The 21414-nt window shown below is 36.1% G+C and overlaps 1 protein-coding gene across 23 annotated transcripts in view; it reads left to right on the forward strand.

The window, feature by feature from the left end:
- Positions 1-21414, forward strand: part of LOC108972617 (tropomodulin) — a 128393-nt gene that overhangs the window by 101399 nt on the left and 5580 nt on the right. For 7 of the 23 annotated variants that reach the window (XM_018939295.1, XM_018939323.1, XM_018939313.1 and 4 more), the window contains exons 3-8: positions 14824-14976; positions 15342-15633; positions 15712-15932; positions 16015-16266; positions 16332-16479; positions 16750-17368. In XM_018939295.1, the coding sequence (XP_018794840.1) occupies positions 14824-14976; positions 15342-15633; positions 15712-15932; positions 16015-16266; positions 16332-16479; positions 16750-17267 (1584 nt within the window). In that variant the 3' untranslated portion in view covers positions 17268-17368. Of the gene's footprint in view, positions 1-1605; positions 1680-1735; positions 1776-14198; positions 14281-14823; positions 14977-15341; positions 15634-15711; positions 15933-16014; positions 16267-16331; positions 16480-16749; positions 17369-18322; positions 18621-19893; positions 20793-21414 lie in introns of those variants that run through there. The other 16 variants (XM_018939399.1, XM_018939387.1, XM_018939353.1 and 13 more) reach the window with 8 other exon arrangements.

The raw sequence follows: 21414 nt of genomic DNA on the forward strand, positions 1-21414 counted from the left end.
TTATATAATATATTTAATTTATTTCAAAAAGAAGTTATCAAATATACAATGTGGATTTTCGGGTGAAAATGTTATTTTACCTTGCCTCAATTCGTGAGAAATCTGGTGCGTTGATATTTTAACAACATAAAAACTGTAACATTTACCGCTTCAGCAGCCTGCCTACCTTTATTGTGTCTACATGGCATACAACGGTTCGCAGCAATCATATCTTTTGGCTTTTTTTTTTTTTTTGCCCAACAAGCTTATTTGGTGCTTCTCTATAGCTATGTAAATATCTTTTGCCTTTTTCCAAAAAAAAAAAAATTATAAATACTTTATTGCGCTCCTTGGATGTTGACATTAAATTCAACTCTTTCTACTTTTGTCATAGAGGTTAAGAACGTTAATTAAAGTATTTATTATGTTTGGAAATTAATAAGTATAATTCATGAAATCATATCGAGTAATTTTTTAATGAATTTATGTTTCTCTTTCTTTTCAGGTAAGATGATTTTTATAATTTCTAAATATTTGGAGTCAACTACACCATAAATGGTTATTAACCAATGATTAAACTTTCACATATTGTCAATTAAGGCTGATCAATAAGGGCCACCTTAGGATCTACATACATCTATAATTTAATATTTGCCATAATCAATTAATTATGTACATAAAGTAAGTATAATTATATTATAAAATAAAATATAAAAATCACGAATACATAGTCTAAAATATGTTTGACGAGCACACTCTTATCAAATCTCAAACGATGAATTTTCTCTGAATTTGAATATCCTTCGATATCTCTTGAGAAGGCCTTTGAGCGCAGTATATCAACAAAGCTGCAATTAATGCATTCATAGGAAGTAACCGCAATATTCATGTAACTAGGTTAAATGTTTTTGTGTTAAAGCGTGCAAAAATTTTTCTACTTGTAACATTGCAACAAATAGAAAAAATACCTGCGTGCCGTTCCACACGATTATGAATAGCTAACACAGGCTTTGGCTCGAAAATAATCACATCAAGTCATTATGCTTACATATTAAAGACTTTTGTAATCGTTGTTAATGTGCACCGCTTTTTTATAAACACACCACTTTATCATGTAAAGCTTGACTTGTGATTTCCACACAAAGCCTTCGCAGCGCGAAAACCCATAACACGCCCAAAGAAGGCGTCGTTCGTTGTGCGGCATGCCTCAGCGGCGGTTGCATGCGTCAAAGCATAGCGTTTTGCGCAGCCAAGCAAGGCACCATTGCCGCCACCAACAACAACAACAACCATTCATTGTTAATGTACTCATATTTGATGAATTACTGTTTGAACTGACAATCATTGTAAGGTGTTGAAATTAATGGCAGCTCTCAGGCATGGTTGCAGCAAGCATTTCTTTGCTCATTGATTTGGACACCTGTGCGTGCATATAACACAAGCATATGCATGCCCCGTGTTCAATTTTAGTCTACTGCTAATGCAAGTAATTTGTGCTTTCCATTTTCAGTGAGACATTTGAACTATTGTCAAGTCGTTATTTAGTTTGTGCCTAATTTAATAGCTTGAAAAAGTTTCATCACTTGAAATGGCGTTTCTCTAACTGTAAATTTTTGATTTGAAAAGTAGCGCCTCGCCACGATGGAAATTATTACGGAGCAATGTCTAAGATATTCAACGCAACTTTGTCAAGCAGCTCGGTAATTAACTGAAAATAAAGTAAATATGCACGAATTACTTGGAAAATTTCTTTCAGCAGTACATGTTGGAAAATTGGAGTGCTTAATAGCATTATGGTTAGTAGAAACTTAAAATCGCATTAAATAATGACTTTCTATCTATAGGTGGCTGGTCGGAACATTGTCCAAATAAGCGTTTTACAGCAGGCGACACATCATTTGGATGTGCTGACTTTCTTTATGCCTTCATATATGCATATATAATATATTTAGATTCAGTAACACCCAAAACTAGTCGCTATGTATCTGAAATTTTGCGCACATACTTTTCTCCAGGAAGTTGCTCATTTGTTGTAGAAATTGCTGATATCGGACCACTATAGAATAAAGCTCCCATACAAACTGACTAATCCAAATCAAGTAATTGTTTGGAATATAAGCATTACACACTGAAAATTATGATTATATAAAACCTAAAATTTCGAACCGATGTTAACTCCCACTCTATGTGACCGCGGAAAGTTACAAGAAAATACACCTTGCGTTTGTTTTCGTCAAGTCCTATGCAAATTTTCACTAAGACCATATATTTTTGGCAGCTCAGTTGTTTACTACATCTTGTTAAAAATTTTATATTCCCATCAGCTTTTTGCTATCAAAGTTCATTCACATAATGCTACGCTGCGCAGCTATAAATTAACCACCAGTGATTTTTTTTTGTTGTACAACAACTCTTCAATATTTTTACTTTCCTATTTTTATACCCTGAACAGGGTATATTAAGTTTGTCACGAAGTTTGCGACACCCAGAAGGAAGCGTCGGAGACCCTATAATGTATATACCTGTATAAATGATCAGTATGTTGAGCTGAGTCGATTTAGTCCGCGTATCCGTCCGTCCGTCTGTCTGTATATATACGAACTAGTACCTCAGTTTTTAAGATATCGTTTTGAAATTTTGCAAACGTCATTTTCTCTTCAAGAAGCTGCTCATTTGTCGGAACTGCAGATATCGTGCCACTATAAAATAAAGCTTCCATACAAAGTGAACGATCGGAATCAAGTTCTGGAAGGAAAGCTTTCGCATTTGACAAGATTTATTCACAAAATTTGGTATAAATTATTTTCTAAGGCAACACTCAGATCGGCTGGCATACAAACCGAACGATCGGAATCAAGTTCTTGTATGGAAAACTTTTGCATTTGACGTAATATCTTCACGCAATTTGACATTTATTACTGCTTAAGATAATAAGCCGAAAAAATTGTTCGGATCGGATTACTATAGCATATAGCTTACATATAAACTGAACACATAGTTTCTAAAAGAAATGCACCTGTGAAGGGTATGTTAGCCTCGGTGCAGCCGAAGTTAACGCTTTTTCTTCTTGAAGACTTCAAAAGTCGTTCGATGTTGATGTTTTCTCTTTGACTCCTCTATTTTATGACTTCGTTTACATGTGTTCACTTAAATTCCACAAAAATGCTCACGAAGAAAACATGTAGCTCGCAAATTTGTATTCACAATGTTTTATGTTGAGCACTTGTGCTTAATTATTGTATGCAAACTTACATACAAGCCAACTTTTTGTAAAAAATAAACACGAGTTCACACGGAGATAGATATTTATCTACGTATATAACACCAAGAAAGCGTCATTTATTTTGTCGCAAATAAATGAAATATTTTTTTCGAGTACGTGATTGCATTTGTTCACCATTCTAAGCGTCTACATTTATTTTTTCACAAACAAGTGGGAAAATGTCTTTTCACAGCCATTAGTTTGACACGCTCAATAAGAGCACTTTGCTCGTGTAAATATTTTATGCAGTTAATTTCGTTAAAAAAATTTGTTTACCACACTTCGAATTGCGCATTACTGGCAAATAATGGCAATTGTTTTTCTATTATGCTGAAAACAGGGTGGCTCAATAAGGCTTAACTTGACTTTGATGTTGTAAGGAGGAACTGGTATTATTCGTAACAGAAAATGCGCCACCCACTATCTAAAATATGCAATGATGGGTTTTTACTGTGACAACCAGTCAATCGAATGACAACCATGATGAATTGTTGCTTGCCGCTCCTAAAGTACGAGTTCATTACTTTTCTTTACTGCCCCTTGCTTTCGCCGAGGCCGTCGTCAGATGACTTGTTGTGTCGCGAATATAAATATTTACATATGTAGCTAGAGTATGCACATGCATGAACTTTTCACATCTCGACTCTCTACTTACCATACACACCTTGTCGACATAGCGCCTTGTAAATGCAGAGCACGTTTTCCATTAGCGCCATTAAAAGGAAAAGTGATGCCATAAAACTTTTTCTAAACCGCCAATATTGAGTATTCTGTGGGGAGTTCGCGTATTTACCAAAAAATTCAACTGCATTTTCACCTCACATCTTATGTGGAGTCAGTCTGCCGTGGAACATAATTTCACTAGTTACAAACTAGTTACTTTTGAAAAATGTAACCTTGAATATTTTATGTTTTGCAGGCAAGCGATAAATAACAAATTATATTTTTTGATAACAGAGCTTAAAGATCTTGCCTTTGTTTACACTCAAAACTGTTTTTTAGTTGTAAAACTAACTCAGGAACTAGAACGTACGGTTACATAAAAAGTTCCATGGTTAAACTCGGTTTTTAATAGGTCATTGATATTTTAATGACAGCTTTAAAAACAGTTAGTTCGCATTGACTGTCAAAAGCATTGCGGTTTCACATTTTTTCTGACTTTAAATAATGCCACTGTTGCTGTTGGCAGCATAAGTGCACAGCGCTCAGATAACTGTAATGCAACCATGCAGTTTATTCAATTCGAAAAAAAATGCAAACCAAAACAAATAAAAACATTGCATAAGTGCTCGTAATGTTCTCGAGCATAGCTATTGCTTTCAAATCTTCTCCGTTGCACTGCGCTCAGAGCAGCGTTGGGAATAATATCTGATTACCCAGCGTGTTGACAAGTGCTTTGGCTGCCAACTGCGATTGAGTTGAACGTAAAAGAGCTTTTTGCACGCTTTCGATGCTATAAAATGCCACGCTAAGCGCATCTACCGCCGTTCCTGCCACCGCCAGCACTACACGCCTCGGAACTCATTACACGCTTAATTCTATTATGATGCAATAAATATTCCGTATCTACTGCGAGCACTTCCACTCGCTTGCCGTCACAATTCGAAACGTGTCGAGCATGGTTGTGCTCCTCGATGCTCCTCAAAGCGTGAAGCTGTGTCTATTTAGTTGTGATGCAGCATTTCCAGCATTTGTTCAGGCGTGATTACAAACGCACGAACATCGCTCGGTAGTCAAAGTGCTTGACAAAGAGTTGCTCAAATTGCCATCTCATCGAAAAAATCCCGTTGACAGTGCCCCTCAGCCGACTTAGTATTCCCATTCATAGCACACATATTGCATTTTCCTGTAGCGCTGCGCTTGTGGCGAATTTCCAATGGCTATGGTGCACGCGCTTGCATCACAACAACAACAACTAATGCCTTTCAACAATACACTTTTCATGGTCTTCATTTTTTATCCGTCAAAGTTTTGAATTGAATTTGAGTGCGATCTATGTACTAACATACATATGTATGTATGTATATGCACATGAATGTTGGGAGTTATGTACAAATGAATACATATAACGGAAGTTTGCAAGTACCCTTATATAAATGTAAGTTTAAATGTTCACTAAATTTCTGAAATCGCTGCAATTGAGTTGAACGGGCTAAATTTGGTTTTGGCAGTTTAAAGTGCACAAAAAAGTTGTAATGAACAAATTCAGCGCGATCCTATAACTTTTTTGAAATCGGAATACATTGATTTAAAATTGAAACGTCTTTGGTAGGATAGTGTTAAAAATGCGAAAAATATCCATAGTTTTGCCACAAAAAAATCCAAATACGAGTACATGACAGTACTTTTCATAAGTTTATAGGAAAAGGAAAAAATAATTGTGTCAAAAAATAACCGAAAATTGTAAAAAAATGTCAAATATTCAATTATACATCAATATTTGTTTGTTGCCTTCAAAGATGTAATACGAGTACTTCCACGGAGGAAATTTCAGTTTGGAGAACAAGAAAAAAATGTGGTGAATACGGTGATTGATTGATGGTATTCATTGCGTTTTTGGCTTTAAATTCGGTCACAAGGGTACTCTTTTTGAAAAATATTTTATTATATCCATCAGAGATGTCGAGTTCTCTTACCTTCTCTCTAACAATTGCCTGACGATTTTCAAGCAACATATCCTTCACTTTTTTTTAGTACTTTCATCAGCTGAAGTGGACGAAGTTCTTTTTAGGGCTTTGTTTTTGATAAAACTGAATCACCATAAGTCTTTTCCAATATAAGCAACGATTCCGCTCACAAAATTTGGTAAGAAATTCAAAATTTGAGAAAAATTCTTTGTTCGATATTTTTATCCATTGTAAATATCACAATGCACTACTGAGGTGTATCGACTTAAACAGCTGATGTAAAAAAACTGGTTGACAGATCACGTTCTTATTTGGCTTGATAATTAGGGACAATCCTACCAACTTAGCATTTTTTTTTTTTTTTATATTATTTTCCCATGGAATTTAATTACAATTTCCGGGTGCTTTTTGATCACAATATATGTATTTTCAATATTTATAAACCGACAGCAGTCGCTGGTCCGTACTCGCATAACCAAGAAAATATGTATACCTGAAAATTTAGTTAATTTATAAATAACATACGTTTAAAAAACTTATTTGTGTACATAGGTGTATGTGTAGATATAGCCCATATGTAAATAGATAAAGCAGAAATACGCATTTATTTACTAACCCAATTATCGCTGCGTTGCTTGTTCATATATTTGCATAAAAAGCGTGTGCGTGTATATGCATATACATGTGTATTTGTCTGTTGAACCATGCCACACGCTTTTAATTAGCTTTTTTTGCACAAATTGTTTTTATGATTACGCTCCATTGGAAGCTGTAAATATATTACAAATGTAGTATATCCGAATTTTCATATAAATAACTTACAACAAACATTGTCATAAGAAAGTCAATTAATTTATAAATTTTTTACTGACTGAGCTAAATACCGTATTCGCTTGCTGATTGCTGCCTTTTGTCGAAAAAAATTAAGTTTTTAGTCGGATATCCTCCATAAGCTTTGTTTGAGTACTGTCACCAAAGCACAGTAAAAGAAAAAAAAAATTATGAAAAGATCTTGAAAGTTTTTGAAAATGTCTTAATCATTAAATACATAGTCTACAAGCCAGACACAGCAGAATAGCATAAATTGTGAAATTTAAACGCAAACTTAACAAACGAGTTAAGTATAATAATATAAGGACAACAACTACGCTGCTTGTTCTATCTTGATTTGCTTCCCAGTCGCATGCGGTTTCCGTATTCTTACTAATATGGTGAAGCGTTAATGAGAAATTCTTTGTTTAAATGACGATCTGCCGCTTATTGTTTATTATTGAGTTGTTCTTTGTTTAGCTTTTGTTTAAATGCAATAATTTTTAGAGAATTTTTTCAATGTTCGTCATGAGCATATTCAGATCTTCTATTGCGTGTTGTGTTCTCTTGACAGGAAAAGAGTGAAATCTTTACGTGCAGTTATTGAAATTTCACATCTAATTTGTGCTAATAATTTTCACTTTACCGTTACTCCACACATTTATACAATAAATCCTTTTATGACAGCTTGCAACCTAAAAATAACAGATTTTCATTTGGCTTACTATTTTCCACTGCAAAGTTGTGATCAAAGCAACTTTTGTTCTTATCTGCCGCAATCAAACGCCAGAAAAAATATTAGAGTCTGCTTGCGAACGGCCAACTAGTTTAGCCTCGTTATTTTATGTGGAACACAATGGTATGAATAAACAGTTGGTAGTCATGCAAATAAGCCAGTTTTGACAGAAGTGAAATTAAACGGTAAATTATTCGCTCTAACCTGCATTTCATAACTGACCTGTGTTTAGTGTGGATGTAGAGTGCAGATGGCTTGTTGCGTGCTACGATAAGTGTCAGTAAAGAATTGCAGGCACTTAGCAAACCAGTTAATTATAACTAACACTTAAAAAGTTTACGTTATTTTGAAGATTTTTATTAATTTTCTGCCACGTGTCAATACTCTTGTCTTAACTGAATACTGACTGGAAATCGATGTTTGTCGATAGTATTGGCATTTCAATTAATCTAAGTTTACCAACGCCAAAGTACTAATTTTTTATTAAATGCTAATTTTGTTTTGTTTTTTCGTGTTAATTTTCCAGTTTTATTTGCTCGAGCATACAACTTGCAACTTTCAGCTGAGTTGCAAAGCTCGCAAAACGGAAAGTTGTCTGCCACTACAAACTTGTACATTTGTATGCACACTGCTCATTACAGCTTTCAAATATTTTTTTTTTTTTGTTTTACCATTTGTGTGTAGGTTGTTAAACACGAACATGCAAGAGCGGTTGCATGTGTGCACGGGTATGTGTGAGCGCTTGTTTTGCAAACATTTCCTTTTTTCGGGCCTTGAGCTGATTTTGGAGCAAAACAACAACAGCATTTGGGCTTTGTTAATTAAAAAATAGAGCAAATTGTTTGTTTTGGAAAACTTTTACCCTGCCACTTTTTATTTGCTTAAATTTCGCAAAATGTGTCTGCTAATCACAAACTTCTTGTTGATACCGATTTTGATTAGTTCAAATTAAGTTTTTAACTTATATTTTCCAATCTTTTTGTTGCATAGAAACTTGCTTTATAACGCTTAAAGGTTAGATTACAACATTCACATTTGAAAATTACTGCATTTTAAAACAACAACAATACTAACAACAGTTTTTATGGCAACTTTATACGTTTCTATGTACCGGATATTCTCCTTGGACAATAACCCTTGTTGAATTTCGTGTATAGTGTTCTGATATCGGCTGTTCCGGCAAATGAGCAGCTTCTTGGGGAGAAAAGTACATGTGTAATATTTCACATCGATATCTCAAAAAGTGAGGTTATAGTTCGGGGTTATAAAAACAGGTGGACTGAAAGACAGACGGACGTGGCCAAATAGACTCAGCTTGTCATGCTGATCATTAATCTTTTTTTTTGTGAAAACGAATATATGTATATTTATATATTTTTTATGTGATAGTACCTTCGGCTCCTCAAGTCCCCTGTGGAAGAAGCCTACATTATGCTTACATATCATACCAGCTTTGATTTTGTCTTCATTCTAATTAATTACTCGTGCCGTGCCGTGTGTCGAACGCCGCAAACCTAACAATATTTAATAGCCGCTTAGCACAAATTTCACACATCACCGTTTATTCGGTGCCCACTCACCTCCTATTTACCCACTTCGGCTACCAATAATGTTCTCAATCTCTCAATAAAATGTAGTCCATGAAAGCGAAACAAGAGATGCTAATTTTCTCAGATGTCAGTACCGTTAGACGCTTTTCTGCATTGCCAATATTAAATTCTGCAAATCATTTCGACGTCTCACTTCGGTCTTCGGCCVATATCCGATTAACTGTATCGCAGAACAAGTGCGTGACATGATTGGTCCGCAGACACACCTACATCACTTGATGAACGTGCGAATTACGGCAAATGAAAATTGATCTCACACATATACGAATATCTGGGCTAAGCCAGATAATATTTAGTTTTTGCCACAAATACGCCTCAGGCACCGCTGAGGCAAACTGGATGTAATTAATGTCACTAACATAGACTGCGACGCCTACTTCTGCTGCGTTGCTAACATCGTTTTTGTTGTTCTTCATCAATGATTCCACAACTTTGATATGACCATTCTGTTTTCCGCCACACACATTTCGGTCAACGAAAAGCCGATGAACAGCAAATATAACTGTGTGCCAAGAAATAGAGGCAACAAGTCGTGGTCACGTTTCCTATGTGTCTTCGTTACCTTTGCAACTCAGGTGAAACGTGAATAGGCACACACACACACGCACATACGCATATCGCTGCAATCGAATAAATATTGTGTGTGCATTCATATTTTTGTATTGCTGATGGCCGGTGTGAATTTCTTCCAATAGTTTCTCTGTCTGCGAATGTGTCTGCTGGTTTCCAACGTTCGGCAGAGGTGTGCTTTAATTGGATCAGGTTACGGTACATTTAACTGGCTGGACTTATTTACATACGTTCAGACGTTGCAATGTTTGTGTAAATATTTAACTGTTTTTTGTCACAGAAATGCAGTTGGCGAGCTTTGCTGAGTCGGTCTAGCATAACTTTTGTTTCTTGAACACGCACTTTTCTTGGGTACGGTAAGGGACCGAGGGGACTGATAATACTTAATTAAATGTACTCATATGGAGAAAAGTTAAATTTTTTTTTTTTCAGTTCTCTGACTTCAATTTGATTATGAATTATAATCGGTCTTCTTCTTCTTTATTGGTTCTTCTTCACCTAGTGGCGGAGTGTAGGTATTTTTCTTACTCTGTTTCCCTCGGAGGGTACTGCGCCGAATACCTAGCCAGCGTAGCCGCTGTCCTTTAACTCTCTGAACTATGTCAATGTCATTTTTGCATCACTTTTTTGACAGTTTCGAAATTTTTAAAATTAGTAAACATTTAAATTTGGGTATATGGCTAGCTCCTGACATAGGTAAGGCTATACAAAATACTCTCTAAAAATTTCAGATAAATCGGTGGCGTTGATTTTTTAAGACGGCCTTGTAGACATATTCGTATAGTTAAACTTTGGAAATAAAAAACACAATATATTTTCTATAGATGAAACATTCTTTTGACTAGTAATATGTATGTCAATTGTGAAATTTTGAAACTTCTTTTAATTAAACACAAATGCTACAATTGCTAAATCGCTTTATTATAATTGTCATATAAAAGAGTGTTTCAAACATTTTGTTGGATCTCAGCCAAGGAAATGGAAAACAGTACAGAGTAACGCTTTTGTTGACCCTTGCTAAAATTATCACAGAGGGGGTAAATTTCACGTGTTATTCTAAAAGTCACATTAATAGAGTCTCTTGGTCATCGGTGTAAATATTCGCACATTAATTTAAATTTTCATAAAAATCATGTTTGCAGGTGCGGTGCATCTATTGGTCTGTGCATCAGATCAACCGGTTGTCCTCACGCTTTAGTCTGCGTGATTTATGTATTAAATTTATGACAACATTTATATCTGGACATGTGTGCGCTATCTCGCGTTTGATTAGACCATGAACTCAATTGCCATTTGTTTGCAACACGTCAATTTTGCATATTCAACAGAATGCTCAAACACCATTCGCAGCGGTCGGGCATCACTACGAACCGACTTGCAACATTATTCAATGTAAGCTGTGTAATTCGAAGCTTTTCTGCTATAAACACTATATTTTTTGCTTATTATAATAAATAAAATATATATTGAAACAAATCACTTTTCGATGCCGGGAATAGAGTTTTGTGGCACTTGCAATAAATGCATTCCCTCTGGCTGCAATGCAATTGAATGCCAAATCGTTGATTTTTCATTTTTATGCTCAAGGCCACAGCACTCCTATGAACATATGGTAACTACCAGACTACCTCTCTATTTTGACAAGAGAAGCGCGTTGTTATTAAACATTTGGAGTTGTCTCAAGGTTTAGGAGAGTGATTGCTTATTTGTAGTATTTCCAATGTTCCAATGTTAAATAATAAATCTTGTCGAAGTTACTTATTAATGATATAATTCTGTTATTTTCTATTTGTGGTGAACACACCTATTATTGTGGTACAATGTCTGCCGAGAGATAATTATTTTTGATTAATATTTATAACAGCTAGCTTCAGTAGTTTAAATGATTAATTATAAAATTTAAAGTAAAGCTTTAGCTTAAATACATAAACTTGTTTTTGAATGCAGAAGACATATATGTAGTTATGTTATGAGCACATATGGATTTAACATGTTTCATTTAGAATGCCAATGATTATAAATACGGATTTAGATGTTCGAATTTTCTTTCTTCTGTTTTCATAATTAATATAAGACTCCGGAAGTTTCGTTTCATAGAGCCAATTAATCACTCAATCGAATCTCAGCTAAAAGACCACAGAGTCTGACCATCCTGAATGAGACTCAGTCAAATCGTATCACCAACTTATCACCATAAATCCGAAAATTTCCAACTCACCTATCACCTATTTTCCACAAATATTATGGCCAACATATATGGGTCAATTTTCTATGACCAAAACCTACAAGACCAGTTCGTTTGCCCAGCTTTGGCTGTTTACGGCGACGTCGCTGTCATTACCGCTTTTCAGGTTTCAAGTACTCGTACGTGTGGCTTGTCGACTCACTACTTTTGATTACTATGTATTATTTATTGTTATATTTTTATGTTTCACATGAACCGGTTTTACGCGCCGTTTGAAGTTGTACACAGACACAGTGCGGGCTAGTGGCGTACAGAACATAAATACAGTAAATTTTTCTCATACAATAAAAGACACAGCAAAGTCAAAATAAACAGATGACAACAACAAACACAAGAAAATAAGATGATTACACCTGAATCTGAGTTTCAGTTGTTTATGATCGTGCACAGCTACGTACATCCATTATGTTGTCGCCTTGTAATTAGTCCCCATTCGAAATTATGCATTCATTTCTTCTAACTCAATCTCATATTATATAATTTTCTCCTACAAAAAATCTAAAAATGGATTCTCCAAACACGCAAAATTTAATTTTTAAAACTCCCGTTATTTTTTTAACAGAAAATGTATTGTCAAATTGATGTACTGTCTCTGTTTTTTCGCTATGAAATTATATTATGAATCCTTAATCAAATATTCCTATATTAAGCTTCGGGCCACCCTGTGCCGATTCTCAAATCGATGTACTATCATCTTTCCGCTATGATATTTATTATGAATCCCTATTTTAATATTTTTCATTTAATATATGCACCCTGTCGTAGGTATTAAAAATGTTGGGAAAACATTCGCTAGTAAGCAGCATAGAACTCAATGGGATTGTAGCGCGTATGTTAAACGAAGATTGCCATTTAAGGTCGCTTTTGATTGCGTCACGCGCGATGAATTTAAAATGTTCAAAACGACTAGTCTGCCGGTTCCAAATAGGATATAGAACGGATGTAAGGGCTCGTAACTACCGCAATGTTGTTGAAAGAAGTTAGCATTTCTCCGTTTGCATGAAACAAATGTAGCCTGAACAGTCGCAAGCAAATAAGCAGTGAAGCAAATTAAGCTTGGCCAGTAACGCTTCGTGTGGCTCTTTCGTCAGCGTTGCATGTCTAATTCGACCGCCGATCGTGGCAATATCACGATTTAACAATTCAAGCGCTTTTGTCACGCTACTTGAACTTTAGTTGATACTAAGCGAGTAGGTTGCATACAAATTAAAGAGCTCTTACAAACGCTTTCATGTGAACTGTAATGGGTGCTTACCGAGGGTTATCCAAAATATAAACTTTACTCAGATTTTATTGAAACTTCTTGTGAAAATTTATTTTGGATACCTTTTTTGCGTAATATAAATGAGGTAGTCGATGGTCCGAAGACAGTTTACATACAGTTCTCTAATAGGGCTATAGAATATCTTGAGGTGAATCCCCACGAAACTACGAACCAAAGCAGTGCACACATTCATCTTATGCTCATACATATGACTGACCCCAACTCGGCTTTTGAATGCTGACATTATTTGACTCTCGGTTTCCATTTTATTATCTTCACTTCCTTTTTACATAATAAAAACAAAAATAATGGTTGACATGTTCGCTTTAAAGCATACTTTGGCAGTCACTAGTGCAAATGAGGCGCTTGAACTCACAGAACCACAACAAAACATACACATATGTTTTTTAGAATTGCAGTGTGCCTTTCTTGCGTTCCCAGCCTCATTGAGTCCAGCAGAAGCCTGCTGATGCCATGCATCGCCGCAGCCGAGAACTGAGTCACAAAAGCTACAATAAAACCTTTAACTGTATCCGCGTCTTTGTAGGGTCTTTTCAACCTCGCTGCGCAGCCACGGTTGCTTATTGTGCAATCTTAGGTCATACCTATGTGCTTGCGATCAAGCATTTCGGGTGCAGCCGCACACCAGTTGGCGCACATAAGCAGGCATTGTTATTGTTTGGTAGGTTCGCTAGTGGTTTGACGACTCTAGCTCGCCTGCTTGCTTGCTCGCTGATCGGCAATGCCTCAGATTAATTTCCGCTTACTGCTAAATCTTGTGTGTGACTGACTATACAACACGCAACTCACGACGACGCGTCGTGCAGACGGGCAGACGGACAGCGCTAACTAAGCGTGCCGAGCATTGTCGTTGTCATTATTACTCCACCTCACTGGAGCATGAACAATGACCGCCGAACCCTTTTCATTTGCCCGTTTTCGAGCTGGCTTTGCTTTGTTGAAGGTTTCGTTGTGGAAGTTGCCGTCCAAAGCCAAAGACACAGCGTCATTGCGGGCGACCTGAAATAGGTTTCTTCTCGCCGACTAGACAGCCAGTCGCATTTGAACTTTGACGGCAAGCGAAGGTGCTCATTTCCTACCCACGACAAAGCTTCAACAGTTTACACAGTCCTCAATTGATCGCTTTGTATGATTCATTCTCTTCCGCTGCCAAATGGTAGGTAAACACTTCAAGCCTTCGACCTAATTAAATTAATTTTTACACTGCGCGCATATATGAGGAAATGCAATATTGATTTATACATTTACACATTTTTCCTCGCATATGCACTTGCAACACCACTGTTTCAAAGCGCAATCTGCAATTCGTTGCGCCAACTGTTTATTATATTTCCAAGTACTCAGCCGAAAAGCATACGCTGAGCCCACCAAGCTGCTATTCAAAGCAGTGTTTACTAAATATTAAATAATTGAATATAAACAAAATCCATTCATGGAGTCTCCCGAGGAGAGACAAGAACCAGAGGCTGAGTTCCAGCGCGTAAAGTTACGTCCAGTGCCGAAAGTGAAAAGACGCGCCCCACAGCCACCCACCACTTTGGCGCTGAAAAAAGTTGGCATTCACTAAATACGAACACAAAAAAAAAAAAAAAAAAAAAAAAAAAAAAAAAAATATAAAAAAAATTCATGATTTATGTGTTTATTTTAATTTTCGCAGTTATTGTTGCTAAATTTATTGTTTTTATTTTTACCTTTTCAGACTTCATCGACAACCAAGACCTCCACTCTCACTACGCCTGCCAAATTGTACGGCAAGGATTTGAGCGAGTATGATGAGGTTGATGTTGATGCTCTGCTGGCGCAATTGTCACCGGAAGAAATCAATATTTTGGCCAAAGAAGTCGATCCCGATGTAAGTAGTATATATTCCTAAAATTTGATTTTTCGTAATAAGTTGTATGACATCAAGCAAGAGATCTAAGAGTGTGTAAAAATAATAGTCCTCAATGAAACGCCGTAAAATGATACTACGCTAAATGCTTTCAGAACTCTAAACCCTGCATAAGTTCTAGCTAGTGTCGTCATAAGTTTCATTGTCACCTTAGTCAAGTAGCGTGTAAATGAATGTATTGGCGGTACGATTGGAGTCGTTCTCTAAATAGGTGCTAATCGAAATACTTTAGTGTATATACTAGTTGATTTCTTCTGTTAGAGCGCTTAAATAAAAAACATTTTTTTTATACAAAAAATATTACATAATTCTTTTGTTTCTCCCAGGACAATTTCCTGCCACCCGATCAACGTTGCAGTTATGAATGCGACAAAGATCCCACTGGTCCGTTGAATCGCAAAAAGCTTATCGAGCATATTAATAAGCAGGCCTTAGAAACACCCGATGAGCCCGAATTTGAGCCGTATGTCAAGGGTACAGTACGTGGCAAGAAATGGGTACCACCACCAAGAGATGAAAGTGAAGTTGCCGCTGAGGAACAGATCGCCATCGATTTGGGTGAAGAGTATGAGCATGCGCTGAGCGATGCCACACAAGAAGAGATTATCGATCTGGCTGGTACGTAAAAACAACAAAGATTAGACATGCTTAGTTTGAAATTATTTGGAAAAATCAATTATGGTTTCTCATTTGCAGCTATTCTTGGCTTCCACTCGATGATGAATCAGGATCAATACCATGCTTCTTTGTTGAACAAAGGTCAACCAGTTGGCATGGGATGGGATGGTATTACAAAATCAACTCAACCAAAATTGTTCCCCATGGACCCACCAAATAACACAGATGTCGAAGAATCAATTAAACGCGTAAAAGATAACGATTCAAAATTAATTGAACTGAACTTAAATAACATTAAGGTATTAGGATAAATAACAGAAAAACATTCAGTATAATTATACAGATATTTCATGTATGAACATACATTTCCATAATTTATAGAACATTTCCGATGAGAAATTGGAACAACTTTTCCAAGTACTGCCTGAAAATGAAAATTTGGAAGTTCTTTCCTTAACAAATGTCGGCCTTACCGACAAGACAGCTCTCTTACTGGCTGAAGCAATTGAGAAAAGCAAAACCTTGAGAGTATTAAATGTTGAGACGAATTTCATTAGTCCGCCTGTTATAGTGACCTTAGTGAAAGCCCTGCTCAAGTGCCGCACAATTGAAGAGTTCAGGGCCTCCAATCAAGTAAGTACTCTTATTCATATATTGCAAAGGTAATTAAACAACCAAACATTTTTACTGCATTGTAGCGATCCTCAGTGCTCGGTAACAAGATCGAAATGGAAATAACCGAATTAGTGGAAAAGAATCCATCATTGCTCAGATTGGGTCTGCATTTGGAGTTCAATGACGCACGTCACAGAGTTGCCGCACATTTGCAGCGCAATATCGACAGAAGTGAGTACACGTTTTCATTTAGTTACTCCTCTACATTTTCTAGGAATTTAATAGAAGGATTTTGTACATATGTACAAAGGTATGCCTTCTCCGACTGCGCGAAACATCGTTGGCTTTAGTGCAGTTCACTCTATTTTTCGAAGTCCAAACTTGCTCTTGATTGGTCGTTTAAGTTTAATTATTATATAATACATATAAGGAAAGAACAATTTATTAGGTTCGCAAAGAAACTGATGTAACCATCCCATTCTTCACATTTTTCACATACAGCCGAAATACAATCATCTGCAGCTGCTGAAAGCTCGCTCATGCGCTCACCGCCATCCGCATCACAAATCGCGCCATTGTCACCATTATCATCGCCGTCGTTAGTTTTGTCCGCTCATTTGCAAATGTTAACAAATGAGACAGCACCACCGGTATCACCAATAACGGCCTCCATCAATACAGCAAAAATTCCGTCTGTTGAGACTGAATTTGAGCAAAAAAATCAATTAACAGCTGCAACCGCTGACGATGCAGCTACCGAGAAAAAGTCAGATGACTCGGCGATCAGTGCATCGAATGGCTCAGACGAGTTCAATATTTTGAAAACTTTGAAAAACGATATTGACGCAAATGCAAAAATCGATAAGTTAGATGTAAAAATGGGTGATGCTGATTTGGCACTACCACCACGGATGCCAGACGCAGCAGCAGAAGCAGCTGTGCTGCCAGCGCCGGCTACCGTTGTAGCTGCATTGAATATTATACAAAATGTCAACGAACGCAACGAGAAGGAAATTTAAAGAACTCACGCAAATTCAGATTAAAAAAATTATTTTTTTTTTTCAAAATTTAGTCGAACATCTTAATGTTTCTAATGTTGAATTCCTTAATATAAAAATGTTCTTTAAATTTCCTAACCTTCAAATCTCAAAACAAAAAAAAAAAAAAAAAAAAAAATCGAAAAAGAGTTGCATTTGCTGGCGTCAGGTAATATTGATTACCCCGTTCTCTTACTCTCTCCCACAACTAAATTTTGCTGCGTTTAACATAAACAGTGATTTGCTCAAATCTCGTTCGAAAATGTGCCAATGTACAAATTTACATTACGTCACTGCGTTGTTCATCGATCGTTCAAATGTTTTTGTTGAAGCCTCATGTGTTCTTTATTCCTTCATTTTATTACTATTAATTGTTGCTGTTATTGTTGTTATTACACTGCTAAGAATATAGTTGAATAGGTGTTTAACGAACAGTTTGCCACTTATAACAATGGACCAGAGATTTATAATAATGTTTACACTTTAATCACGGAAAAACTCACTCTATCTTCATAGATCATGGGAACTTTTCATTCAAAACGATTACATCACTTCTGCTTCCGCCGAAAGCTCAGCCATACCAAACATACTCGTCATCAATTAAGTTAGTTTGCTAATGCACATACATACATACCTATGCTGCCTATGGCTATGGAGCAGTTTTCATAATTTTCACTCTTAAGCTTTGCTTTTGCGTTCTGCCCCGCTCATCCTTCACTAGATCCAAGCAGTTGCCATTCAGTCTGCATTTCATTCAAAAGATCAACCGTTGTGTAGTTCGTTCCCTTTCAATGTAAGTCCGCTCTTAACTGTATTTGTTGCTCTTGTTGAACCCGTTACTCTACCCATTTTGTATGTATAAAATTGTCTAAACTAGAAAACCTCCTAATAGTTTTTCTTTTATTTATTTGTTCAAAAACTGTCTTTGTCAACCACAAATTTGTAAATTTATACACGTGTAAATTAAACAAATCAAAAATGATAACAAAAAACGTCGACTAATCGATTATGCATCGCACACACCGGTCGAACAAAAGTTGTACGCGTGCAAAAATTGAAACCGAACTTGCCGAAATTGATTGTGCCGGCTAATATGGAGCTGCCGCCAGCATCAACGCCATCGCCATCTTCCTCACCGTCGCCATCGCCGCAGCCACGCATTGAATTCGACCTTGAGGAGGACGCCGACCATGTGGTGGGTGGCGATGACTTTGATCCTGAGATTGATCCGGACAATATGGTCTTGCCGGGTAGCCGTGCCGTGACACCCAGCTCCGAACTGCAATCACCATCACCGGCGTTCAATCAAAGTGCCAACAGTTACAACGCACTCATGTGAGTTAGTGTGTTGCTCTTGTATAAAAAAAACATTAAAAACAAATAATGAAATCGAAAATAAAAACAAAAATACACCGCAAACACACAAACATTTCTCCAAAATCAGCCAAGTTAAAACCACACCAGACGTCCACACAAACCACCCACCAAATCAGTCAGCATCACTTCTTCGTTGTTTGTATATAAATCTGCATCACTATTAAATAATTTCATCCACACCAAATGATCATCAAATACGGAATTTTCGTTGTGTTACTCCTTACAATGTGTTCCAAGTGTAAACTAACCTCGTTTTTTATGTGTTTGTTAATGAAGTCATCAGAAAGAAAGATTCAATTACATAAGGTTCATCGATTATCTTGTGTTTCCGTTTCAATGTAAATAGCCATTGCGTCATTCTGATATGTCCATAAAAGTTTTCCCATTTTTTGTCATATAACGGTATGTTTATGCCTTCCTTAAATAAGTTCATATTGCGTCTTTGCTAATTGCACTCTGCTTTATCTATTGATATTATTTTATCGAGTGACAATTAAAAAATAATTTGCACACATACAGAAGTGCATATGTACATGTATATTACAGTTGTTCTTTAAATATTTTTTCTGTTTTTGGCTATGTTTTTTAAAGTTAATTCACCATATTGGCTCGCGGTTAAGTTAATTATAGCCATCCGTTTCAAGAATCTAATAATTTGGCATCAAATTACAATAAATCAAAGAACGCTGTTTATATATGTACATATCCATAAGTTCCAACAGCTCGCCATTATCATTTCACCCAGGCTTCATCTCGTTTGTGCAATCACTTTGAGCACACTTTCGTCGAGACAATATCATCATGTTGAATTTTGTTTCCTTCCTGCTGTCTATTGTCCGGGACAAATACTGTTCACTCTACCATCGAGCTTAAAATTCAACCGGCGTCATGCGAATTCGTTCATTTGTTTGCTATAGTTTGCCATATATTCAAATCCTTCACTCGCGACTCAACATTTCACCACTCCTCCAGCAATACCACTTCTACTCTGTCTCGAGTTTGTTTTTTGTTCATTGCCGTTTTGTCTCCACCTCTCTATATCTCTTTAATCAACTTTCTGTTCCGAGTACTTGTCCACCACCCACCGCGCAAGTTATGGCCACCACACTTTGTTGGCGTCTTTCTTTGTTCCTTGACTTGCATATGCGCACATACATTCCTTTTGATTTGCCGTTTTTTAACAGTTACTTGTTTTTGTTTCTTTCTATGTATTTTGTCTTTGTGTTTGCAGTAAGAAAAGATCTTGAGTTACGTCTGCAGTTCAGATTTTTCAATAATCTGCACAGAAAGTCAACAAGAATTCAATAAAATAATGAATGATCTTAATAAAAATATATTTATATGTATAATGATTGAAGTAAAAGAAAATAAAAATAAAAAAAAAACTATTTACTAAATATATAACGCACTCGTAAGTTAAGACAAATAAGTACGCGTTTGATGCAAGCAAATGATAGCGAAAAGAAGACGTGCAAACGCCGCAAGGATAACCAGCCTATATATTTATATATATAATATATACACCTAGAAAGAGTAAGAGAAAAGCTAATTCGTCATTAAAGGATGCTGCCGACTATATCAGACTATAATTGCGCGGCTAGCGAGTTAATTTCTGCACATAAACGCTTAATTTAGACTTTAGCGCACTTTTGCACAAATAAAAGGCGCGAATTTAACAAAGGATATGGCGAAAAACTGCTCAAATCGAATATAAATTAAACTAACCTCGTTGAAAATCAAAAATAATGGACAACAAAAATTCTGAGAAATGGAAAAAAGAAGTCAAAAAACAACAGTACACAGTGTCCAAAACAACGTGAAACACACAAAAGCACACAAACAGTAAAAATAGACAGAAACTATAAATGAAATCAAAGAAGAATTATATTTTAACAAAAAAAAAATGATAAAAAATACTTAGGATTAATTTAAATCATATTCATAAATGCATAAATAAATTTCATACACAACCCACAAAAAAAAATATATGCGAGGTGTATGGCGAATGAAAGAAGCCGATGGACGTAAAGAAGACGAAAGCTGATACTGATATTGATTTATAAAACCAAAAACGAAGTTTCGAGAAACTCAAAATGATTTCTAGGAGTAAATATTTATATAATAAACAAGGTATCTATAATCCATTCGTATCTGCATACTGCAAGCGTAGAGTGTTGAAGCAAGCAAACTGGTGCAACGCCAATCAGCGCGCACAAACATCAAATAACCACTAAACCGAAATCTAAACCCTAATTATTTTCTTAAAAGCTAACGATTGCCGCTACTACCGACATATGTATGTATGCATAAAAAGGCGAGCCAGTGGCGCTGCTAGCTGTGGCCACCATTCAAATGTACTTATATATTTTTTCAGCACAATTTAGCCTCGAAAAAATTGATTTGCCTTTAATGCATACTAAGCAAACCTAAATTGGCGTTATTTTTGGCTTGACCACTTTTCAAATCCCGCTTGTAGCCCCATTTCGTCCGTCTAAAAGCAAGCTCTGAAATTTGTATTAACGCAATGTAGTTTTAAACACTTTTTAGGCCTTGATATTAAAGTACCATTTTATTCAGTAACTGTAGTTCTAACATTTCCACTTTGACGCACTGCCATATTTTTTGTTTGTAAACTAATATTTACTTTTTTGCATGCTCCAATTTACTGACTGACTATTTCATCATGTTTTTTTTTTATACATTTTTACTAAAAGCATGTTTTCGAAGCAAAGTTCGAACTTCATCGAGAAAG

The sequence above is a fragment of the Bactrocera latifrons genome, unplaced genomic scaffold (assembly GCF_001853355.1).
Source record: "Bactrocera latifrons isolate USDA-ARS-PBARC rearing strain unplaced genomic scaffold, ASM185335v1 scaffold_11, whole genome shotgun sequence".
Classification (NCBI taxonomy): domain Eukaryota; kingdom Metazoa; phylum Arthropoda; class Insecta; order Diptera; family Tephritidae; genus Bactrocera; species Bactrocera latifrons.